The sequence below is a fragment of the Neoarius graeffei genome, chromosome 21, assembly GCF_027579695.1.
Source record: "Neoarius graeffei isolate fNeoGra1 chromosome 21, fNeoGra1.pri, whole genome shotgun sequence".
NCBI classification, from domain to species: domain Eukaryota; kingdom Metazoa; phylum Chordata; class Actinopteri; order Siluriformes; family Ariidae; genus Neoarius; species Neoarius graeffei.
The window spans coordinates 19,397,530-19,424,126 of NC_083589.1; the positions used below are offsets into that span (position 1 = coordinate 19,397,530).

A 26,597-nucleotide genomic window follows, 5' to 3' on the forward strand; every position below is an offset into this window, starting at 1 on the left:
AGATTGGGACGAATCTGTTTCTGTCGAGTTACACAGATGGTGGGGCCAGAATCTGGCATCAATAGCTTGAATCCATGAATCCCAAACTGCCCTGTGTCAACAGTTCAGGCTGGTGGTGTAACGATGTGGGGGAATGTTTTCTTGGATCACACCTGGGCCCCTGAATACCAATCGAGCGCCGTTTGAATGCCACAGCCTGAGTATTGGTGAGTATCTGAGTAGTGTTCCTAATCACATGCATCTATTTATGGCCTTTACTTACATATTTAATTATGCAGCTCACTTTTTTTTTTAACGGCAGTCTATTATTTCTTTCGATGAACCATGTCATTAGCAGATTTGAGCAAAGGGGGAGTCCTGCCCGGTATGGGAAAGATGTTCCTAATAAAGTGACCAGAGATTGTATATTACAGCAAAAGATTTTGAGTAGCGTACTTCTAAAGTTTAAAAAATTAATCTTATTTTAAATAAACCACCATATGTTTGACACCTAGAGTCTTATCGTTTTTTGTTTTTTTATAATTGCTCTTTTACAAAACAATAACAGATGCAGTTAAATAATAAAAAATAAAGTTTCAAAAGTGTGCTTTCACCCATTAAAATGTTATTCTTCACTTTACAATCATGTAATTATTACTAACTACATAAACAGCCACTTGGAAAAATATTCAGACCCCCCAAAATCAATTCAAATTCTGTATTGGGAAAACAAACCAAAAACACCCCCGACACACACAACCACACCCTACACACTGTTGTGTGTGTATACACACACTCTCATGCTAAGCTAAACACATTCTATATTTCTGATGGTTCCAAAGGCAAACCAACCCCACATCTTTTCTCCATTTAACTTAATTATATTAATTTTCAGGGAACTCAGACATCACTATACAACATACAGGAGGAACTAAGTGCTCTGTGACTCTGAAACACTTCCAGTATGTATCTTTGCAAATGGCACTAATTCAGAAAAAAAAAAGAAAAATCATACAAAATTAGAATGTTTTTTTATCTTGGCTTCATAGTCAGGGTATGGAATTTAGACGATCCCCACTCTTAGCAATTAAACAAAAAGGTAAAGGAGGTCATTAAGTATTAGACAGCAACAAGTACAAATTTTTCTTTTTGAAAAATGCTGCTTTCATAGAAAACAATCCTGACTTTAAAGATGTTGACAAAGAAACACCAGAAATGAGAGATCCAAATGAGTAAGGGAAAGGGGGAAAAGTCTGAAACAGTTTCAGTCGTGTGAGCAAAATGCTTTGTAGCCCTACTGAAGCCTTGAATACTTACACCATCGCACATTTCAGTGTCTTTCCTTTGTTGCTTTACGATGATCTTTTTTCCTCTTCCCTTTTTTTGTGCAGTTTGACTATTTATATGGATGCAACAGAAGTACTGAATACTTTTGCAAGTGGCTAACTGTACGAGTTCCCAAAAAATAAAAAGTTGTGAAGGCAGATAAAATATGATACATGTGTAATTTTTTTTGGTACATACAAGTCCAAACCCAACTAGAGAGCATGTTTAATAAAACTTCTGATTAGTGATGAATTCAGGAGGTGACGTTGGAGACAAAGACAGAAGCTCACTAATTACCACAAGTACAGCGGACTTCAGTGTGCATGTTTACGTTATTAAATAATGGGTACTTATTTCCTTTAAGCTTCTAATTAAAAGAAAATGCTTTCATGGAAATCAACCCAAGTACAACAGTAACCAAATGGGGGGGGGAGAAAAAAAAAAAGCTTGGAAAAATCAGATCTTCGTGCGTGTTCAAATATTCAGAAAGAGTGCATGTGTGTATGCGCGCGCGAGAGAGAGAGAGGGACAGAGTGCCTGAGAGAGTGATCAAGTTACCACATCCATTAGATTCTGTATTCCAACTTTGCAGTCAACAGGAAAACAAAACACTGCTGAAGCCATCAGTGTTACAGAGCAGAGAACGAGTGGTTGATGAAGAGTACCAGTACTATAGAGAGGGGGGAGGGGGAGGGGGGGAGGGGGAGAGACACTGTCCTAGCCTGATGAACAGCACCCTCCGGCTGCAGTAGCAGCTTGCGGTTCGTCGTCGATGATCTGAACGCCTCTCCGTCCTGTGCTTGCGTGGCTCGTCCCGTTCCCCTTAGATCTCTCCTCCACCTGTGCAGTCTCCATCATTCCTGCACATTGAGAGAAATCTCAGAATCAGCAAAAAGTTTCATTCAATCGTTCATTCATCTTCAAGTAAGCACTTCCCAGAGGCTATCCCAGGAACGTTCTGTGCAAGCCAGGAATACAGCCTGAAATGGTAAGTCATCACTGCGTGCGCACGCACACTTCATTTATAAATGTTTGATAAATGTATGCTAAACCAAAAATTTGTAGTGGATTTACAATCCAAATTCCAAAAAAGTTGCAAAACGTAAATAAACAGAATCCAATGATTTACAAAACCTTTGCAAAGTATATACTCAATTGAATACAATACAAAACCAAGATATTTAATGTTCAAACAAACATTTTTTGTAAATATACACTCATTCAGAATTAGAATTCTATTAGACTCGTGTTTAATGTTGCCTGGTGTAACAGCTTTGGGAGACCAGTATGGGGAGATCTAACAGATCCTGGAGATATAATTGATCTCCATCACTCCTCTGATATGTAATACAGCTCAATCTACTGGGTCTTCCTGATATCACAGTCTGTGTGGTTTTAAGAGTATACATGTAGGTCTGTGCCATAGATTTAAGGAGCCACTATTTATATTTGAAAATTATCAATAAAAAAAAATGTGAACCGCTGGGAAAATTTCCTAATTACTGATGCGTGAAAAGGGCATCAATCCCAAGCCTACAGTTTTCCTTCACATTTGTGTGTGTTTGCTGAACACCAATTACGTCTAAAGGCTCAATTGTGCGCAACGTTAAATACAGATACGGATGGAGCCTTCTGTGTACTCTGCGTTGGTTTCATGTGCATTTGTGCACATGTGGGGGCAACATAGACAACAGTTCAAGATACACACGAAGAAATTTTTAAAAGAGTGGCAAAACTTTGAGGAGAGGTTATGCAATTTAGTAAGTAATTTTAAACATCTACCAATGTCTAGAACGCTGCCTCTGCTTTTGCCTCCTTCTTAAAAGGAAGATTATTACAACCTCCTCCACATCACGTTTGTTGTTGTCAGAAGTGTTTGACTGAGCTGACTTCTAGTGGATGTACTGCTCATCATCCATGCTGACGTAAAGGATGCACAGAAGTACGTGAGCAGTGACGGTTACATTGTTTGAAATGGACGCATTCCCCCCCATATAAAGGAAGCATAAATGAGCCTTAAATTCCCAGGTGCATGCAGGACACCACTGCAATTGGTGACATCCACAAAACTCCATAAAAGGCAAACCTCACAGTGGAAAATGATAATTTTGCCCTGAAAAGGCTGAACTCTTGGAGGCAAGTTCCAGAAAAGGTGAAGTAAATGAAAAGAAAATAGTTTGACATGACAATGGACACCAAGGAGAGGACACAGGAAAAACAGCGATACTTAAATCAAAACAAAGTGTCTCAGAGACCGTCAGCCAAAACCAATAACACGCCCTTGCCAATAATATGCTAGAAAAGCAGGAGGATGTGCGTCATTGCAGATTGAGACACAGCAGATCAGTCCATCATTGGTCACATAGCACTGACTCTAATAAAGTGTTGCATAGCATTAAAAGACAACACTGTGGAAAACGCTTCCTTTTATACAGGAGTATTTCTTCTTAAACTAATAACTGGTTGTATTAGTCAGAAAATAGCCATTCAATTTGAGCTTAATTGAAATACACAAGCTATTTAAACTTGGCAGCACAATCCGTACAAAAAAGTGCAGTAACATCACGAAAGTATATGATTTGAAGTTAATCATTTGAGCTTTACGAGTTAATTTCCTTTTACGTAAATTTATACACAATCCGAAGCAAGAGTAGGATAAGAACGTTTTTCTGAACTTACAGGATTTTCACGATTACCAAATCTCATAAATGCTCATACAAACAATTTACATATAAAATGTACTTGTATCCATCTTGATAAAAGGAGGTTACATGTAGTGCTCAGTGTGTTTAGGAATCCTTAACCCTCTGGGGGTTAAGAACTTCACCAGTGAAGCTCAGCAAGTTTAGAATAAGTAGGTCTTGTATTTAGATAAATATCTGCACAAAGTTTTTAATCATACAAGCATGATAAACATATTGACAAAATATACACTTTCCTGTGTGCCCACTGACAAATTTTTTTTTTTTTTAAATTACCCAAGTTAGATGAAACATACAACTTGTCACCTTACTCAGTGACACCGGAGTCGGAGCAGTGAGTGCCCACTTACGCATTCATATAAAAGACTATTCACATGGTAACGGCATAACGATCACTTTCACTCTTTCGGTTTTGATTGATTACTCTTTCACAACGGGAACGCCCAACGTAAACAGGATAAAATATTCTTGGGTTTCAGTCACATGACTCTTCTCAGCGACTTCACTTCTGGTAAAATGGCAGGTGGTCGAGCAAACCAAAACGGCTGCCGTAGTGCAAACAACTAGCGATAACTTCGGAGTATGCTCGTAATCTAGAAGCCACTGCTCGCTTTAGATATATTCAGAAGATTGCTATGTGGAATGGAAGAGACCCCAGCAGTCTGGGAAAGAAGGATTTGTCTTACGATTTTGAAAACTACCCTTCAGTTGAGCTCCCTGACATCTTGAACTATCTGGTGTTGCAGAGATTCTGCAGGGGAACCCTGAAGAAACTTATCAGTTTCACGGTTTGATCAATTCGAACAACCTAAAACAATGCAAGTGTAAGGCATTTTTCATTCGAGCAATGCACCTTCTCCATACAAACGCTTTGTCAACTGAGCTTTGGTAGACCACCAGCTAAAGTTCTGAATAACTTATGTTTGTGACGTCACGTGAAACCTAAGAATATCAGCCATAGTTTTGGCTACCTGTTTGGAGGTAAAACTTGCTGTGAGATGGCATGGGGATTTGATGCTCAGGAAGTGCTTCGGATGATTCAGGACAATTATTTAATTTCAGGACAGCAATTCAGTTCAGTTCAAACTGACACTGATGAGCAGTGTCATTTTGAACTTTGACTCGATTCAGCCAAAGATCAACTTGAGTAAGTGTAAAGATTTCTTCTATTTTTATGAGCATATTGGTTCATATGCATGCGGTGTAGTGCTTGAGTAAATAAAACTTGCACCGGTGCTTATTTGCTCCATTTTCTTTTTAGTTTTTTCTGGCACTCTAATGATTTTGGCATGCGCTGGTGTCAATTTCAACAAATCTAAGCAGTATTTTCAGTCACATGACTTTTGTATTCAGCACAAGTTCAGCTACAATAATATCTTTGTAGTATGTATGTCATGATTGTACTTACAAAAATAAAAATAAATGAAGATATTGTAAAAAGCAGTTTTAGAACTGTGTTGGAACGTGTGAAAAAAATATTACCTTACTCAGTGTGATGAACTGTTTTGATCACTTGACCTGATGGGATTAAGAGTTGGCAGTGGGAGGGGTTTTCACTCTTCTCACTGAATGAAATGGAATGTTTGACCCTTCTCATTGAATATCCCTCCCACTGCCAACCCTTTATCCCAAAACAACAGGACACAAAATTTTTGATGGCCAGTTAATTGTCCAAATCAGTGGAGCAGATTTAAGTTTTTGTGCTTGATACATTCCTAAGACTGAACAGAATTCACCTCAAGTGACCAAAACGGTTCGTCACAATGGGCAAGGTCATGTTTTTTGACACAAACAGTTCTAAAACTTCTTTTTACAACATCTTCGTTTCTCTGTTATTTTTTTTTTTAAAGTGAATTTAATGCCCCTAAATCCCACTTTTTTTTCCTTGTACAAAGCAACAATCATTATGTTGATTGACCATGTGTTTTCGAACCATAGCTGATCCAAAAAGCCATAAATTGATGGAAAATCAATAAGATCAACCGATTTTCAAGGAATCTGCAGAGACTGATCCTGAAGGGGTGTGTGATGTCATACATGTAACAATCCAGGTGTCAATTTCGTTCATGTGCGCAGCAGTGGTTAGACCAGTCTCAATATGGAATCACGTTTTGGAGAGAATTCTGACAGTGATTGGGATTCTTACATGTCGGATAAAGGGGCAAAAGATTATCAAGAATATTCCGGAGAAAATGGTTCTCTTTTTGAGCCCCAAGACAAGAAACTGCCAGTTCACGACAGTCCCACTCACCGCCTATGGACCCTTTTCACGTGACGTCACGACAAACGCGGCCGCCATTTTGGACGTGTACTACCAGTAGTTTACCACAGCCAGCATTGAGGAACGGCAGCAAAGAAAGTGTTTATTTTCAGCAAGACTTCCATCATGCCACTATATTGTTGTGCACCTGGATGTAATAACCATCAACAAACAAGGCAAGGGTTATCATTTTATCGGATCCCGGTAGATGCTGACCGACGGAGAAGATGGATAGCGGCATACCAACGCTTGTGTAGTGACCACTTTGTTGGAGGTAAGACGAATAAAATTAGCCAGAAAAGGCATTACATTGCTGTTAACATTCTGTGGCGGCAAGTGTGTAACCAAATAGGCTAAAATAACCCATTGTAACCTCTTTGTTCTTCTGTAGTAGCTATTAGCTAACGACATTAGCTAGCGTTGTGTTCCTTTGCTTCTGGTAGACTGTAGGACAGATCAGAGGCAGTGTCCTACAAACAGCGCTTAATTTGAGGGGGAGCAAGCCGGAGCGCGCTCCGGAACCTCGGGCGTTGGCTCCGGCAGCTATTTACACTGGATCCGGTGATCCGACACCTCTTTTGACTATGTAACAAAAAAAAAAATAAAAAAAATAAATGCAAGTTTATTTAGTGTTAATGTCTGATTTTGATATCTGTCTTGTTGGCGATTTCTCTCATGAAACGACATCCACAAAATATCTGCAGATGAACTTAATTTGCAGTGTTATTACAAAACATGCCCAGAAGCGCAGCGCCGCGCCCCCCTCCCCCCCTCTTTTTTTCCGCACCGGAGCCGCTCATCCTCTGTGCTCCGGGACCTCCCACTTTACAAATTAAGCACTGCCTACAAATAAGTGTTCAAAATAAGAGGAACATGTATTGGTCTCTTAAATCCAGGCCGTTCCCTGTAATCTGTAACAACGGTTGGAGAAAGTAATGGCAAATAGTGAGTGCACAAACCATAGAAGGTAAACTGTACACAGCGCCAGGGCAGTGTGATGGTATGTCTACTTTTAGATTGTGTTAGCTTATCAATGAACACACTCGTCACTCGACGAGTTTCACGTCTTTACGACGGATACTTAAATGTGTGTTAGGTATTATTGTTGCAGTCTAAGCAGTCATTGTAGCAGCTAGATGAGCGAGAACCGAAAGGGTCTGTGCCATAAACTGTTATTTCTGTACGGCGTTGCTAATGTGTCGTTACTGTTATTTCTCCCTCTGCTCGCCCTGTAAATGCCCTACGTCGCTGGATAGCGAAGGTGTTTTCTGCATCTCGCTCCTTTTTCTTGTATGTTCTCTGTTTGTCGCCTTCCTCGCATTCAAACCAATTCGAGCCGAAGTCCACTACATGTCCAAAATGGTGGTCGCGTTTACGAAGGTCACGTGACTGAAAAGGGTCTATAGCGCACCACCAGCCAGAGAGAACTGGAGAAACAGATTGGTTTGTGGATTTTTATTCTAAGCTGGCCACTGCAAAATATAGGGAAAGTATTTACATGTACCTCAATAAACAGAGAAATATAATCTTTAAAATGTACACTTGTTCACTGCAATTATTGAAAGAAAATATGAAGTGGGCAATAATAGGGGAATCAACAAACCGTCCAAATGTCAGATCAAATGTCATTTATTAAATAAATAGGTTTCTTTTTTGATCCAATAACTCCAATGTGGGCGACACGGTGGTGTAGTGGTTAGCGCTGTCACCTCACAGCAAGAAGGTCCGGGTTCGAGCCCCGTGGCCGGTGAGGGCCTCTGTGCGGAGTTTGCATGTTCTCTCCGTGTCCGCGTGGGTTTCCTCCGGGTGCTCCGGTTTCCCCCACAGTCCAAAGACATGCAGGTTAGGTTAACTGGTGACTCTAAATTGACCGTAGGTGTGAATGTGAGTGTGAATGGTTGTCTATGTCTATGTGTCAGCCCTGTGATGACCTGGCGACTTGTCCAGGTTGTACCCTGCCTTTCGCCCGTAGTCAGCTGGGATAGGCTCCAGCTTGCCTGCGACCCTGTAGAACAGGATGAAGCGGATAGAGATAACAAGAGGAGATAATTCCAATGTGGTTGTTCTGGCGGTGAACACTTGATGAATCAGATTTATTAGTAGTAGGTGACAATCGTTTGCACAAACTTCACCCACTTTCGCTTTAGATTAGTGTAATTTCTCAGAAATTCATGAACCGAATGTCCTGTTGTGTATGGATTTGAACATCCAAACAACACAGTTTCCCATCGTTATTTTTGCAAGATTCCAACAACAATATCCAATTTCAGCGAGTAAACGAGCATGGCATCAGATGAATCGAAATGACTCAGATAACCAGGGTTCCATGCGTGGCATCATGCAAGATTAGCCTGAGGCAAGGCTGCCTTTTTCCGGGATCCAGAAGCCACAATTTATCAATAGTTTTGTGCTTGATAATAAAATAAATTAATATCCCCCCCCTTTATTAATTCATTTTGGTCGTTACTAACGATATATTCATTTTAAAGCATTACAATAAGGCATTACATACACTTTAAAAAGTACAATCATGACATATATACTACTTAAATATTATTGTAGCTGAACTTGTGCTGAGAAAAAAAAAAAAAAGGGTCATATGACTTTGAAAATACTGCTTAGATTTGTTGAAATTGACATCAGAGCATGCCAAGCTCATTAGTGCCAGAAAATACCCTCAGACCCCAGAGGGTTAAATAGCATTGTAATTTACTTGGAAGACAACATGCTCCTGCTTGCTACTGAATATAGGCATTAGTATAATATTAATTTAGCATGAAAGCATATTGTGGAAAAACAGTGTGCTTATGAAAAGCATTTTTTTGTTCAAAATCCCTGTATCCTCTTCTGATCCAAGGTGATGTAGTAGTTACCTTTTCAGAGGAGAGTGTGCAGGCTTAATTAAGTTTAAAATATTCACATAGTAGAAGATGGATTTTTGAAAAAAAAAAAAAAAGTTGACTACTTTATAACGCGGTCTGTGATGTATCCGATCTAGAGTCTCATCTCATATCGACTGAAACGATACATCACATGAGGAAGTGAAGCAGCTTGAACACTTACTTTTACACAGATCGAGGAACATTTCTTCAATTCCTTTGTTTAATTTAGCTGATGTGTGATAGTGTTTTGCCCCAACTGACTCTGCATACCTGTGAGAGAGAACATTTCAGAAAAAGATCATACAACTTTTAAACATCAGACATCTTGCAGCCTTGACTTTGTGCTTGAAGCTTTGTCTTGACTAATGATTGTAAAATGCTCTGGCAGTAAAACAAGTACTGTATTTACAAGACCACTGAGTGTTACATGAAAACTAAAATGCAGATGCAGAATCAACTGTTTTTGTGTGGGGTGTGTGTATTAAAAGTGCATGTAACGCCTCTAAACCCCACTTTTTTCCTTGTACAAAGCAACAATCATTATATTGACTGACCATGTGTTTTCAAACCATAGCTGATCCAAACAGCCATAAATTGATGGAAAATCAATAAGACCAGCTGATTCTGGCAGAACCTGCCAAGACTGATCCAGAAGATTCCAAAGGGGTGCATGACATTACATGTGTAACAATCCAGGTGTTAATTTTGTTCATGTGCACAGCAGTGGTTAGCCCAGTCTCGATATGGAATCACGTTTTGGAGAGAATTCTGACAGTGATTGGGATTCTTATATATCGGATGAAGGGGCAGAAGATTTTCAAGGATATTCTGGAGTAAATGGTTATCTTTGAGCCCCCAAAACGAGAAACTGCCAGTTCACAACAGTCGTCCTCTGTAGCGTGTGCAAGATGGAGAGATGGCGAGAGAGAGAGAGAGATATATGTGCAGAACAGGATGGTTACCTTTCATCATGTTTTCCTGAACAAAACTAAAAACAAATCAAGTCTTACAATATTGCAATCTGAGGGAATTTAACACCTCAGTTAATAATTAATGATGACTGCATGTACATTTTTTTTTCCTGATAAAGTGTATCAGGTATGACAAGATCGGATGCCCTGAGCATGCAAGTATTGCTCATAATCCTGTGTCTGGTGCACAGTGTGTGTGTGAGAGAGAGAGAGAGATAATAGGGGAATCAACGAACTGTCCAAATGTCAGATCAAATGTCATTTATTAAATAAATGGGTTTCTTTTTGCTCCAATAATTCCCCATGTGGTCGTTCTAGTGAACACTCGATGAATCAGATTTATTATTCGTAGGGGACACTAAATCTGCCCGCTTCATTTGCGCAAACCTCACCCACTTTTGCTTTAGTGTCATTTCTCAGAAATTTGTGAACTAAATGTCATGTTGTATATGAATTGAACATCCAAACACAATGCGGCGCTTTCCCATCGTTATTTTTGTAAGATTCCAACAATATACAATTTCAGTGAGTAAACAAGCACGAAGTCAGATGAATGGAAATGACCCAGATAACCTGGGTTCCACGCGTGATGTCATGTGATATTAGCCCTGAGGCAAGGCTGCCTTTCCCCGGGATCTGGACACGCGGTTTATCGGTAGTTTTGTGCTTGATTGATTGATTAATTAATTAAATAAATAAAATACATCCCCCCTTTTATTAATTCATTTTGGTCATTACTAAATGATATTTATTTTAAAGCATGACAATAAGGCATTAATACACATACTAAGAAGAATGAAAGTGAAACTATGAAAACAACCATTTTCAACTGAGCAGTTTTTACTAGTCATTTCATAAATTCAGATTTAATTTTGCATTATACTAGCTGATTACACAACTTGATGGCACAAGTCTAATAACCAAGACAAATAATATACATACGCCTCAGCCTCTTCCACTGAAACATTTCTCTCTTTCTCCAGATCGATTTTATTACCTAGGAGGAGAAACAGGAAGACCATCAGGAGAGTCATCATTCACAAGAATGTGAATTTCATCTAAATTCTCATCAAGCTGTTAAAGCATGTGTGATGAAATTATATTATACAGTATAGTAATGAAATATACCATGCACTCAGAGGCTCCGGCTGAAATTATGGATTCTCTGAGATGTATGGCATAGTACTATTTTCTGAGGGACACAGCCAGTCCACAAGAGAACCCATAATCACCGAAGCCCCTCAGTGCATGGTATATTAGATTTATATCCCTCATCAAAAAATTCCAAACTAAAAGTGTTAAAATTTAACCTCGGCATAAACTCACTGGAGGTAGCCGCGTTTGTTGTTTACGTTGGAGCAACCTTCGACCTGCACATGTGCAATGTTCCATGCCATCGCCTGCCTTGCTAGGCATGATCATGATTCATAGATCCACAGACACAGAAATGCTGGCTGAGCCAAAGCTGTGATTCAAGTTGGCCGTGTAGCTTGAAACTGTGATGTCAGCTCATGGCATGTTCCAGGATATACCATGATTGACTTGCACTACATTTTTTTTGACATCACGAGATACATTGCTTAATCAATGGTGAAACTATTTTTCACGTGAGCCGTCTTTGGCCAATCCCTGCATGAGAATTTTTTTGATGAGGTATATAAAATATGATATTCTGCCATGTGTGAGATTTCCATACAGGAGTTCGTTAGTTGTGCTTTCAGTTACACAGCTCTCTGTGTGTGGTGTGTTTTTGAATCTTGGGTTCTCTGTTCCTGATCTCTGCTGTGATTCTTATCCTGTCATGACCCAGTAAGGAAAGGCTGTCTGACAGAGTTAAGAGAGAAGTGTATGTTTTTTTTGTTTGTTTTTAAATGCCTTTAGTGCAGATAAATAGAAAGCTATTTTTTCAGAGGGAGTGTGGGATTGATTAATTTGAAAATATGTTTATTCAATAGCCATGTACAGTAGCACTTCAGTCAATTCATGATTTGATTCACAATACTGAGCTCACAGCTGGATTTTGCAATGATGATTTTTTTTTTTGGGGGGGGAAATCTTAAATATTCCTTTTGTTAAATAAATAATTAAAAAAAGACGACCTTTTTCATTTCTCATTCCCTCCATTTTGTGCCCTCTGCTGTCTAAACACAATTACAATTTTTTTTTTTTTTTTTTTTTGGGGGGGGGGGGGGGGGGGGGCACCCTAAGATTAATTCATCCACCTGATAATCATCATGATTCATTTTTTATTTCATCAATTTGAATAATCATATTTGTATCATGATATATCGTTACATCTCATCATTTAAGCGGTACTATATGACGACTTTATCATGCGGTCTGCTGAATGTGTTGTTCAAGCCAAAGCCTCATATGGAATGAAACACCACATCATTACAGCCCCAGCTGGCTGCTGCCTACTGAGATCATGTTGGGTAAAAATTAGCTGAATTTTTTTTTTTAAAAAGCAGCACTAAAACCAGTCAGTCTCCATAAAGATGTCTAAAAGCTTTCTAGCTAAATGTGTTCACAAAAGATTTAACCAACAGGACAGAACCACCTGAGTGAATCAGCGTTTATTTCCCCTTAGATGTAAAGCCATAAATACTCTCACGGTCACCATGCACAACTGCTAAATGACTGGCATTGTTCACATACTTGCTTGCGTATCTTATGTACAGCTGGAGGATTAAAAGATGTTCTGGCTCTGAAGTGGCATCTACTAGATGGCACTTCAGAGCCAGAACATCTGTTCATCTGGTTTTCACTTTGAATGTAATGTTTAGTGATTTCACGCATAGCGACGTTAAACAGGATTAGCTCTGTTTCACTTTAAAACCTTTTGCCGCTGTCGTGACTTATGATCTGTCGCGCAAATCAAAAATGCTCACCGTACATTCAAAAATATTCTATCCACATTCACAAGCTCTGATTGGCTACTCTACTCCTAGGATATCAGCTCACATACCGTGAGTAGAGAAAAACAAAATGGCAAAGCGTGCTGCTGAACCAGCCGAGGACAAAAAAACTACTTGAAAATAAAACTGTTAAAAAAAAAAATAAGGAATAAAAGTATCTTTTTTTCCCAACAAGAATAATTATTATAGCATTTTCCACAAATTGCTACCGTCATTTTGCTGGTTTGTTTACATTCTAAGCAGAAATTATTTTGTTGGACGTTTTGTGTAAAGTTTTTATTTATTGAATTTGCAAAAAATAAAAATGCTCCATTTCTCAAAATCCAGTGAGTGTGGATATAATAAAACAGTTCTTCCACTCAATCTCGTCATACATTGCGTATAGCTGACTCAGCACTACGCGTCTCATTGGCTATCAGCTCACGTACGACTTGATTTCATGGAATAACTTAAATATTCACTAATCTGGAAAATCCCCAAGACTACTACTCAAAACAGACTTTTCAGTAGGTTTAACAGCTTTTTTTAATAGTTCAAACACTAATGTAAATAGGAAAACTCAATAAGTCTAGTACGCAAGTATTTGATTTGAGACGCAGTGTTATTAAATCGAGGACACGGGGTCACACGGTGCTATACTGCCTCCACTATTTATAATACCAATGTATTACACCACACACGCACCCTTCATGTGAATTTCTGAGGATGTGGACAAATGACGCACCAAACCATGCAGGATATATGAGGCAGCCATCTTGCGTATGCTTACGGTAGTAAACAGCAAATAGAAAAATCAATCTTAAGTACGAGGCTGAGTGAAATGCTTGTTAAATGCTGCGAGTGATATTTATTTTACCTCAGGTGACAAGACTGAGGCTGATGACCTGTGTTTGTCATAATGAATGATTTAGGTGTATCCAAATTTTTGACTGGTACTGTATACAAAGTAGAAAATGTCAAACTTAGACCACGTGAAAGGTTTTTGAAGGCCGCTACACAACACAACGAGAATAAATCATCAAATCCATGAACGCTATTCTGTGTCTCACAGATTAGCAGAGCAGCAACACATCAGCTCCTGGGGGAAATAAACCTCTGGATGTGCGTGTGAATGTTTGTGAAGGAGAAGACAGTCATATGGACTGTGAGAAAAGCCTGTGAGGGTTTTCTCAAATCACGAGAGGGAGCAGTGTAACATCATGTGACGGGGCGTGGCAGTGTTCACATTCTCGTACCGGTAGGTCTTCCGACAGCCTGCAAGGTCCAGCTGACTCTACACTGTCCTTCAGATTCTTATTTTAACAAAAATAGCAAATAATTTACATGGTAAAGAAAATGTACATACTTACCTACTATACATAAACATATTTCGTTTCCCAACATTTTCCTTAGTTCCTTCACCCAGTTTTTCACCTAACAAATATGAGAGAGGGGGAAAGAAAAAAAGACTCATTAGTAACAAGATGATATACTGACAGGAAATTCTCCCTTTGCTTTTTCCTCTTATTGTGTGGACATAAAAGAATTTCAGTTTGAGACTTTGTAGCTATATTTATCCACTGGATGTAAAACACATCACAAACTCTTAAAGAATTCTTACCGAGTATAAACAGTCACTTAACACTTACATTACACCACACTGTTGGCCTCATGATAATCGTGTGTGCTCATGAGAGTATTATTTCAATTTGTGGGAATGTGACACACAGTGGAAGTACGAGGTCACAGGTTGAAATTATGTCTCTTAAAGCATTAAGATGCTGTCTAGGTGTACTGTATATTTATGGTCATATTTATCAATCCTTCCTGGTGCATCAGAAACAGTTTTGCTACTTTGGGCAAAAAGTTAGTACTCTGTCTGGCAACACGATGGGTTCAAATGAATGATCAGGCTACAAAACAAACATTTGCTTACTTCAAGTAGTGAAGTAATGAAGCTATTGGAATCAATTAACTTGTAAGTAGTTAGGTTTTTTTTTTTTGGACCCAGTAGCATTGAAAAATGGTACACTGTCTAATTTTCTGAGCATATGCAATGCATAGTTTTAATACATCTTGTCCATCAAGTGGATCCCAAACTTCTGCAACTGGAAACAGATCCCGAAGAAGCCACACTCAACTTTATAGCCCGCCGGCTAGCTCACACGGATTTGTACATCCTGTTAAAATCAGCATCCTTTCTTCCTGTTCATTTTCATTTGATGTGCTTTCATATTTTATGAGATACACATGCGCCACATCCATTGAGGTCACTAATTCTACTGTTGTCACCATTTCAGAACCAGGAAGTGGAATTTTACATGGTGAACACAGAGGAACAGAGTGATACACAGTTAAACGTCTTGGTGTGGTTACAGGAAATATCAGCACTCTTGGAACATTGCTCGACTAATCAAATTAGTGAACTGTTGTATAATGGGTGCAATACCGTTCCTTCAGTGAAATGCTGTATGAAATCTGATCACGAGTGGCCTGATCACTGGAGAAGCGTTCAACATGCCTGGTGTTAGTCCGAGTGTCTCCCTGCTCTTACGAAAAGAACCTCACCTTCTGGAAGGAGTCTTCATCGGTGATGTCGTAGACTAAAATGGCTCCGTTGGAGTCTCTGTAGTAGATTGGCCCGAGAGCGTGAAACCGTTCCTGCCCAGCTGTGTCCTGGAAGTTTCACACAAATGGCCACGAAGAAGTCAATGTGTCACATCACCACTGGTGGGTGATATTATGGCGGGAAAACAGTCACCACCACCACAGTCTTTGTTTAATACTTTTCCATTTTAGTGATTTTAAAAACACGCTTATAAATAAGGTAAGCAAATCTCAAAAAGTAATAAACCTTCATCTTTACAGTTATCCAGAGGTTTTGTATAAATTTGTATTTTTGTATATGCAAGTGTAAATGTGAGCATGCCATATGCATATGAAATGAAAAACTTGACTCAAATCTCTTATTTCTACTTAACCTTGAATTAGAGTGGAAAAAATGTGGACAGAAACTTTGTTTAAAATGAAATCAGATCTGCTCTGTGAGACGTACACAACACTGAAAACATTTCAAAATGAAATCTGATTAACGCAAAACAACAGGAAGTTAAATGTGTTTAATTCACTCATACATGGTAGACACTATTTAAAGGGAGACTTACCCAAATAGCCAGATTGACTCTCTTGCCTGTAATGTTGAGCTTCTTTGTAAGGAATGATGCCTAAAAACAAAAAGATAGATATAAATGTCTCATGTCAATTTTAACAACAACCAGCCTCACAGTGCTATTATTGTATTAAAACAGAGAAGACAGAAGAACCAACCAACTCCAGTTCACGATAGCAGCTAGAATAGAGCCTCATGTCACACAAGTTTGGAGAATTTTGTTGTTTTGAATCTCATGATACAAAATACTGGCAAGATGAATTTTGTTTCTCTGAGGTCTATCATGATATTTCTGCTGTTTAATATACGTTACAAGCTGTATCTCTTCTTACACACAGGAAGTCTGTAAATGGGAACTTAACTGCATGTTAAGTCCAAAATTCACACTAATCAGAAGGAAGTGTTATGGCACATCTGTAAAAAAAAAAAAAAAAAAAAAAGACCTGCAGCCTCCTTTCATTTAGCCTGTGTGAACATAATGCTGAAACCACCCGTGGTAGACTACTGCTCATTTTCATAGCATGGCACAAACGTTGTATATACTGTGTATGCATGTGCTCTCTGGTTTGTACCATAGTTGCCTTTACTGCAGTCTGAAACACATGTTAAAATCAATTCCCATGTGCTGTGCTTGATGCAAGTCACACTCACGTCTAAAACCTATTCAGAAGCATGTTCTGCCATCAGTGGCATAACCAGAAACTAATTTCAGAGGGATGAGTAAATATACAACGTAAAAATCATGATCCTCATCTGTACATTTAAATAGGTTAGTGTGATGCGCTTGTGTGTTTCAGACAGATGTCAGATAGCAGTAGGAGTGCTGATGACACAAATTTATAATTTAATCATTTAAGGCACAAACAACATTGCCATGAAATACCTTTATAACACTACAAAAGGTTAAAATAACATTATACCTTACATTATAAATACAGATCTACTTTTCTTACAGTACTGCATTGTGTATTGATATTGCACTAGTTCAATTTGTTGTCATTACAAAATAAAAGGTATTAAAATGCAGCATTTTATTTGTGTCAGTATCGTCTCATGAAGGCTGTATCAGGATATCTGTCTCATGCAGAGTTATATTTAAAAATACAAAAACTGGGATGTTTCTCCACGTTTTGCAAGTATTTTCTTATATGTCACTCCTTGTTGAGTTTTTTTTATGCCCGAGTTGTTTGAAACCAATCTGGGTTTTGTGTGTCGAATAAGAAAATCAAACACCTTCGTGAAGGAGCGAACTCGAATGCGAGCAGAAAAAAATAAAATAAGATTCTTAAGCATCCTCACTTCCGACTGTTTTTGTAAAATACGTTTTAAATACAATCATGAATTTCTCTGGAGTTTTCAGGCTGAGCTCCTCTCTTCATATTCTTTAACCCTCGTTGTTCTTGAAGCAATTTGCTTCCATTTGTTAACATTTTTCTTGATAGCGGGGAGACAGTAATGCCTTTTATCTATTTCTCTGTTTGAACAAGCAAAAACAGCGCAAAATTAACCATATTGAAGACAAATTAAGCCTTGCTTACATGAAAGGGTCTGTCTGACCCCAGCTGAAATTATCACGTGATGCGGGACATCATGCACAAGGGGTCTATAAACAGTACGCATACCATACCACAACAGCGGGGGTATATAAAATAACTTGCAAAGCAGTAAATGAAACCGAGACTAAGAAAACAGCCAAGACATAATGGTGGATATGTAGCGAGGGATGCATTTAGGAACTGAAATAAAATGATCAAAAAGCCTAATTTTTGTGGTGCTAATTTGTAATATATGCTCATTCCAACTTGCCTGGTCAGGCATGTCGGGGACATATCCCACTTGCCCGAATGTATGTTTCACCTGCCCCAGGCAATTGGGCAGTGCTTAATGTTGAGCCCTGATTTTGCTGTTCAAAAAAAAAAAAAAATTCAAAACAGTTTAAAAAATTCCAGAGAGGTCCCAGGTTCAAATCCCAGATGAGCTCCGATTTTATCACAACCTGGCTCAAAGGAAGGACAAAATGTGGAGACCACACATGGTTTTTTCAAGTAAAAATAAACTTAAGTAAATTAAAATGTGCAGTCAGTAGATCAGTAATGTGTGTTGCGAATGGATGTGTGAATATGTAGAAGAGCAAGTAAAACTAAAATCAAACAGCCAAAAAGGAGAGATAGAGAGACTGACTGCTGGAGCACATATATACTAGGGGTGGGTATTGCCAAGGACCTCACGATACGCATCACGATACGATACGCATCACGATACTTGAGTCACGATACGATACTGCGATATATTGCGATATTCTACATAGTTCACCGAAAAATGTAAACGCATTATGCATCTTAAAATCCGAGTTGTATGTACATCAGATGATAGTGATAATTCATGGGACAAACTGAGTCAAAACAATGTAATTCTAATTATCCATGCCATTTTATTGTAACTATACAAGCGCAAGTTACAACATATTTGCAGGAACAACACACTGTCTGGAACACATTGAAAAGTGCAGTGTGCATCTTAGTCTCCCTGAGCACAATTATGAAACAAAGTGCAGTGTGGGTCAGTGTCCACACACTGAAACTGAATTGAAACCTCAGTGAATCACGTTTCTTCTGAACTTTGAGTAAATACTCAAAATAAAATGCAGTGTCTCACACACACTAAAATTGAAAATGCAAAATAAAGTGCAGCTTCTTGCCTTTGGTCTTAAATGACAAAATTAAGTTCACAGTTACAGTAAGTTACACATCACTGAAGTAGACGGGAGGACTTTGGCGCTGTCCAGTGTAGTTTGCTTCGGGTCGGGTTTCGGTGGCTCCGGCTGAGCTAATATGTCGGGGTGGTGTCGTGCTAAGTAAGTTCGCAAGTTTGTTGTGTTACCTGACTAACTAATTGGAGAGAAACAGGTTTTGCAAAGTGCGTACTCTTTGTCCAGCTCACTGTTTTTCTCCTTTCCTTTGGAATCCAAAGTGCCTCCAAACATCTGCCTTAAAGTTCAGCGGCATCTCTAGGTTTACATTAACAGCCATGCTTGCTTGTTTTTTTTCCTCTCTGCAACCACCGGGAAAAAAAGAGAAGACGAAGAGTGCCTTGCAGTGAGGTAGCGGCACAGCGACACCTTGCGGAGCGGAGGTGCGGAAGTCGTACTGGATTTACAACCCGTTTGAAACATGATTTATTATTTGAAAAAATATCGATATTCAAATTGAGTATCGATATTGAATCGGAAGACAAAGTATCGCGATATATCGCCGTATCGATAATTTTGCCCACCCCTAATATATACAGTGGGGCAAAAAAAGTATTTAGTCAGCCACCAATTGTGCAAGTTCTCCCACTTAAAAAGATGAGAGAGGCCTGTAATTTTCATCATAGGTACACTTCAACTATGAGACAGAATGGGGGGAAAGAATCCAGGAAATCACATTGTAGGATTTTTAAATGAATTAATTGGAAAATTCCTCAGTAAAATAAGTATTTGGTCACCTACAAACAAGCAAGATTTCTGGCTCTCACAAACCTGTAACAACTTCTTTAAGAGGCTCCTCTGTCCTCCACTCGTTACCTGTACTAATGGCACCTGTTTGAACTCGTTATCGGTATAAAAGACACCTGTCCACAACCTCAAACAGTCACACTCCAAACTCCACTATGGCCAAGACCAAAGAGCTGTCAAAGGACACCAGAAACAAAATTGTAGACCTGCACCAGGCTGGGAAGACTGAATCTGCAATAGGTAAGCAGCTTGGTGAGAAGAAATCAACTGTGGGAGCAATTATTAGAAAATGGAAGACATACAAGACCACTGATAATCTCCCTCGATCTGGGGCTCCATGCAAGATCTCACCCCATGGGGTCAAAATGATCACAAGAACGGTGAGCAAAAATCCCAGAACCACACGGGGGGGGACCTAATGAATGACCTGCAGACAGCTGGGACCAAAATAACAAAGGCTACCATCAGTAACACACTACACCGCCAGGGACTCAAATCCTGCAGTGCCAGACGTGTCCCCCTGCTTAAGCCAGTACATGTCCAGGCCCGTCTGAAGTTTGCTAGAGAGCATTTGGATGATCCAGAAGAGGATTGGCAGAATGTCATATGGTCCGATGAAACCACAATAGAACTTTTTGGTAAAAACTCAAATTGTTGTGTTTGGAGGAGAAAGAATGCTGAGTTGCATCCAAAGAACATCATACCTACTGTGAAGCATAGGGGTGGAAACATCATGCTTTGGGGCTGTTTTTCTGCAAAGGGACCAGAACAACTGATCCATGTAAAGGAAAGAATGAATGGGGCCATGTATCGTGAGATTTTGAGTGAAAACCTCCTTCCATCAGCAAGGGCATTGAAGATGAAACGTGGCTGGGTCTTTCAGCATGACAGTGATCCCAAACACACCGCCCGGGCAACGAAGGAGTGGCTTCGTAAGAAGCATTTCAAGGTCCTGGAGTGGCCTAGCCAGTCTCCAGATCTCAACCCCATAGAAAATCTTTGGAGGGAGTTGAAAGTCCGTGTTGCCCAGCGACAGCCCCAAAACATCACTGCTCTAGAGGAGATCTGCATGGAGGAATGGGCCAAAATACCAGCAACAGTGTGTGAAAACCTTGTGAAGACTGACAGAAAACATTTGACCTCTGTCATTGCCAACAAAGGGTATATAACAAAGTACTGAGATGAACTTTTGTTATTGACCAAATACTTATTTTCCACCATAATTTGCAAATAAATTCTTTAAAAATCAGACAGTGATTTTCTGGATTTTTTTCTCATTTTGTATCTCATAGTTGAGGTATACCTATGATGAAAATTACAGGCCTCTCATCTTTTTAAGTGGGAGAACTTGCACAATTGGTGACTGACTAAATACTTTTTTGCCCCACTGTAGGTGAGCCAGGTGCCAGCCATCATTCCCTACGAGCCACTCCCCTGATCTCAACCATCAGGAGATTGGTCTTAAGGCCAAGAGAGGCTGTCACACTGTTCTGATGAGGAAAGTTTACTATGATCCATTTCCTGCCTGCTTTGATGGAGATGCAAATAATTAAAGTTCACAAAATGTAAATAAAACAGGAACCAAATCGTACAAATAGGAACCACAATTTATTTTGTGTTTTAAAACTACTGCTAAAATGTACACCAATGTTTTTCAAATACAAGATTGCACTTTAAGGCTACATGTCGCTATTGAACTTTATACCATGGCGCTTGAGAATTGAATTCCCAAAAGTCAGCTGATGTGGATTCGTTTTCTCTCTCAGCATGGCTCAGGCAGTAGTTCTGTCTGTAGTAAACGAGAGGTTCACATTAATGTGCTCGTTCTAACACATTATCGTTTCTATAGCAACAGCTTGTTCACAGTGACCTGCATACCCAACACTATATAATCTAAGCCTTTATGGAACATTTCTGGAAGGCGTCTCGGCTCTCAGGTGCTAGCGCTTTGCAACACTCAGTAAATTTTCCGTCACTGGAATGCCTTCAGGACAGAGGACTTTGCGTTTTATGGTTTCTCAGTAACATGACAAGCTGTGTGCATTTTTTCCAGGAGCACTTACAAAGAGAAAGAGAGAGAAGGAGGAAGAAGGAAAAAAAAAAAAGAGGTTGGTGAGAGACGGACTGCTCATAAAGCAAGTGATAACAGGAACGAACATGTCTTGAGGATGAAATAAATGTGTATTTGGGCAATAAAATTAAATGTAACTAATTTTTTTTAATAATGATGCATCAATCATTAATAAACTGAAAATTTGTCATGGGGACGGTGTAGGCATCGTTTATAACAGTCCTCAATTCCTTTCAGCAAAGTGTCTTATTTCTGCTAATGACCCAAATCTCACAAAGTACGTCCCGAAGTACAGCTAGGAGCTTTACCAGAAACTTCAGAATGGTGACGTTCCTGATGGGTCTCCAAGGAGGTGTTGATATCTCCACCGCACATCATATTGGACCTTATGAAAATTTCTCACAGCTCTAGAAAAAGAGTCAGCAGCCATCAAGACCTTGACCTTCAAAACTTCAGTCTCAGATCAAGATGATCCTGGAGTGCAATGAATTCCCCCAAGAAGCTCACTATTAAGAAGGTGGCGGCTTGGAACAGCATTTTTTCATGGTAGGTCAGGCTTCTAGTTGAGACTCTGAAGAAGAACCATGACAACATGGGCTGCAGGATCTCTCTCAAAGTCCATATACTTGATACTCATCTTGATAAATCTGAGTAGAACATGGGAGCATACTCCGAGGAGCAAGACGAGCGTTTCCACCAGGATATCCTACTGAACAACGTTAACAAGGACAATATAACAAGAACGTGATGGGAGACTATGTCAGGAGGCTGCTTCGTACAATATAATCATAAATCTTGAAAAAATACTCAATCTTTTGTAATCATTTTTGTATAACTAATATAAATACACTGATTTGATTGATGGTGTTTTTTTCTGACTTTACGTGAATGAAAAAAGATGCAAATTTGCCCGTTTTCTCAATGAAAGTAGATCAGTTTATACAAAATACCAAAACTCCTGGTCACAAAAGCAAAGTCTGAGGGGATTAATGAACATTTTCTGTACTTTTAATGAAGAAGCAAATAGAAAACACTTACTACCCAGGAACAAAACCTGTGGGTGGATCAGTGGTCATCACTGTCACCTCACAGCAAGAAGGTTCCGGGTTCGAATCGCACAGCTGAACGGGGCCTTTCTGTGTGCAATTTGCATGTTCTCATGTCTGTGTGGGCAGCATGGTGGTGTTGTGGTTAGCATGGTCGCCTCACAGCAAGAAGGTTCTGGGTTCAAACCCAGCGGCTGGCAAGGGCCTTTCTGTGTGGAGTTTGCATGTTCTCCCTGTGTCTGCGTGGGTTTCCTCCACAATCCAAAGACATGCAGGTTAGGTTAATATGGGACAGCCTTGGGCTGAGGTGCCCTTGAGCAAGGTACAGTGCTCAGCATAAATGAGTACACCCCCTTTGAAAAGTAACATTTTAAACAATGTCTCAATGAACACAAACAATTTCCAAAATGTTGACAAGACAAAGTTTAATGTAACATCTGTTTAACTTATAACGTGAAAGTAATGTTAATAATATAACTTAGATTACACATTTTTTCAGTTTTACTCAAATTAGGGTGGTGCAAAAATGAGTACACCCCACAACAAAAACTATTACATCTAGTACTTTGTATGGCCTCCATGATTTTTAATGATGGCACCAAGTCTTCTAGGCATGGAATGAACAAGTTGGCGACATTTTGCAACATCAATCTTTTTCCATTCTTCAACAATGACCTCTTTTAGTGACTGGATGCTGGATGGAGAGTGATGCTCAACTTGTCTCTTCAGAATTCCCCAAAGAAAATTATTTCTTTACACCACAAAGGTGAAGGCTACAAGATCATCAAAGCTTTACTTATCAGTCAGAATACTGTAGCAAAAGTGGTACAAAAATTTAAGAAAGATGGAACTGCAACCATGTCACAGAGATGTCCAGGTCGTCCACAGAAGTTAACACCTCAACAGGAGCGTCTTCTGAAGAAAATCAGCATGCAAGTTCACTGCAGTTATCTAAAGAAGTAGAAAGCCAAACTGGGGTGACTATTTCCCGTGACACAACATGGCATACACTGCAGAGGAATGGCATGCATGGATGCCGTCCATGAAAGAAGCCTCTCCTAAAGCCCAGGCCCAAAAAAGCCCGCCTAGAGTTTGCCAGGGCCCATGCTGACAAAGATGAAGACTACTGGGACTCTATACTCTGGACTGATGAGACCAAGATAAATGTTTTTGGAACTGATGGCTTCAAAACTGTATGGCATTGCAAAGGTGAGGAATACAAAGAAAAATGCATGGTGCCTACAGTGAAACATGGTGGTGGCAGTGTCCTTATGTGGGGCTGCATGAGTGCTGCTGGTGTCGGGGAGCTGCATTTCATTGATGGCATCATGAATTCACAGATGTATTGCTCTATACTGAAAGAGAAGATGCTACCATCACTCCGTGCCCTTGGTCGTTGTGCACTTTTTCAACATGACTACACACACATCTAAGGCCACTGTTGGATTTCTGAAGAAGAACAGGGTGAAAGTGATTCAGTGGCCAAGTATGTCTCCTGATCTGAACCCAATCGAACACCTATGGGGAATTCTGAAGAGACAAGTTGAGCATCACTCTCCATCCAGCATCCAGTCACTAAAAGAGCTCACTGTTGAAGAATGGAAAAAGATTGATGTTGCAAAATGTCGCCAACTTGTTCATTCCATGCCTAGAAGACTTGGTGCCATCATTAAAAATCATGGAGGCCATACAAAGTACTAGATGTAGTAGTTTTTGTTGTGGAGTGTACTCATTTTTGCACCACCCTAATTTGAGTAAAACTGAAAAAATGTGTAATCTAAGTTATATTATTAACCTTACAAGTTAAAACAGATGTTATATTAAACTTTGTCTTGTCAACATTTTGGAAATTGTGTTCATTGAGATATTGTTTAAAATGTTACTTTTCAAAGGGGGTGTACTTATTTACGCTTAGCACTGTACCTAACTCCCAACTGCTCCCTGGGCGCTGTTAGCATGGCTGCCCACTGCTCTGGGTATGTGTGTGTACTCATTGCTCATGTGTGTGTTCACTGCTTCAGATGGGTTAAATGCAGAGAGGAAATTTCACAAGTGTGTGATGAATAAAGTTGTGCTTTCTTTCTCTCTTTTTTCCCTCCAGGTGCTCAGATTTCCTCCCACAATCCAAAAACCTGTGGATTAGGTCACTTGGATACTTTAATTGCTCATAAGTGTGAATGAGTGTGAGAATAGTGTAACGTTCGTCTCTGTGTTAGTCCTGTGACAGACTGCCCAGGGTGAACCTCGCCTCTTACCCTGAAGTCAACAGTATGGATAATGGATGGAGAACATTTTCTTTTCCTGATAACGAACAGATTATTAAACATACTTCAATGCAGCAGATCAAATCCGTATCTCGTACATGATTCACTTCTTCAAAAGGTCACAATTCAAAAGCTTCCATGTTTCAAATTCACATTTATTTATCTCACTGTGTGAAGCAGGGCTTTTTTGTTTTTCATACCCATGAAAAACTTTACTTGATCCAAAGGGATACAGTGAATTGGATACCAGAGATGAGACCAGGTTTCTTGCAGTGGATCAGAGATGAGGTGAGTGGTAATATGTAGTAGGAGTAATAAAAGTACATAACCATATTACATACAATAAAAACATCGTCTTTTCTTTTGTTTCAAATCTATTATTGTGTAAGGAAGATCTGCTTACTATAAACATTTTGTGCAAATCGAAATAGAAACTGATCGACAGGAAACTGTGTACACACACACACGGCAAGTTCCTCTAAAATATACAGTAGAGAAGAAAAATCGCCTGGAATTATAAAATGCTTATTTTTTATCCCCAAACAAACAAGCACCAACTAATTTCTCCCCACAAAACCTTCTTTCCTTCCTGTACGAGAATTGAGAAGATTTGACTAGTTAAATTAGTAGCGTGTTCTGTGTCAATCCAGCCAGTTAGCTAGCCATAACAACAGCTACGCCTGAGCATGCACACTAGCACACTAAGCAGTAAGTATGAACACACAGGTGGCTGAGTCCACACTGGAACACTATCCAGTAGGCGAGTGCGCTGCATCAGCCCAGTTTGAGGAGAAACGCAGTGGGTTGTTAGCCGGAAGCTAACAGCGTTACCTGGAGGGTCGTGATGTGTTTGTCGTTGAACTTGTTTTCACAATAGCGAAGGACCAGAGACGTCTTTCCCACACAGCCTTCCCCTAACAACACCACCTTGAAGGAGTATGTTCTGTGAACAGTACTGCCGCCGCCAGCCGCCATGGTAGATAGATAGAGAGGTCTCCTTCTTCAACTTCAGTAAAGAAAAGTACACCTCGCCTCCTGCTGCTGCCTTACATTAGATATCTACATTCGTGTGATATGAAACCGTGAGGGGAAACGACGGGGGTTAAGTCCCCCCCTACTGAGTAAAAAGAGAGAGAAAAAAAACAGAAAAGTAAATAAGATATTATTTCCGCCTGTTTGTGTCTGCGCTTCTCAGCCAGTCTAATGGCGTCCTCTGCTACGTCACTCTCTGGGAATCATATGACAAGCAGGCGAGCTGCTGCTCCACTCAGCCCCGGTGACGTCAGCGTTTACCTCATGTTTCTGTTCTGTCTCCAAAAAGTTCGTGGTTTTTTTTATTTTTTAAAATTATTTTTTACATAAAATTTTTTACACACATTTTAATTTATAGTAAAATACATATAATTATTACATTACTCTATAACAATAATGGATTTATTGTAAGGCAGATAAACACGATTGGCCGTGTAGTCACAGGAAAATTATCCACAACAGGTTGTTTTTATTATTATTATTATTATTATTATTATTATTA

The 26,597-nt window shown here is 39.5% G+C and overlaps 1 protein-coding gene across 1 annotated transcript; it reads right to left on the minus strand.

Annotated features, from left to right (window-relative positions):
* Positions 1 to 683: 683 nt before the first annotated feature.
* Positions 684 to 26,302, minus strand: rab21 (RAB21, member RAS oncogene family). Its single transcript, XM_060902784.1, has 7 exons — positions 25,895 to 26,302; positions 16,182 to 16,241; positions 15,586 to 15,693; positions 14,388 to 14,451; positions 11,063 to 11,117; positions 9,331 to 9,419; positions 684 to 2,165 (listed from the first exon to the last, which is right to left on the minus strand). Exons 1-7 carry the CDS (start codon positions 26,036 to 26,038, stop codon positions 2,023 to 2,025), a joined length of 663 nt encoding a protein of 220 aa, XP_060758767.1. The 5' UTR covers positions 26,039 to 26,302; the 3' UTR covers positions 684 to 2,022.
* Between the last annotated feature and the right edge of the window lie 295 nt (positions 26,303 to 26,597).

Coding starts and splice junctions, on each gene's coding strand:
- rab21 (XM_060902784.1), bottom strand. CDS start 26,038: ATGGCGGCTGGCGGCGGCAGTACTGTTCACAGAACATACTCCTTCAAG. Junction 16,242..25,894: donor AACACATCACGACCCTCCAG/GTAACGCTGTTA, acceptor TTTTGTTTTTAG/GCATCATTCCTTACAAAGAA. Junction 2,166..9,330: donor GTTCCTCGATCTGTGTAAAA/GTAAGTGTTCAA, acceptor CTCAATGTGCAG/GAATGATGGAGACTGCACAG.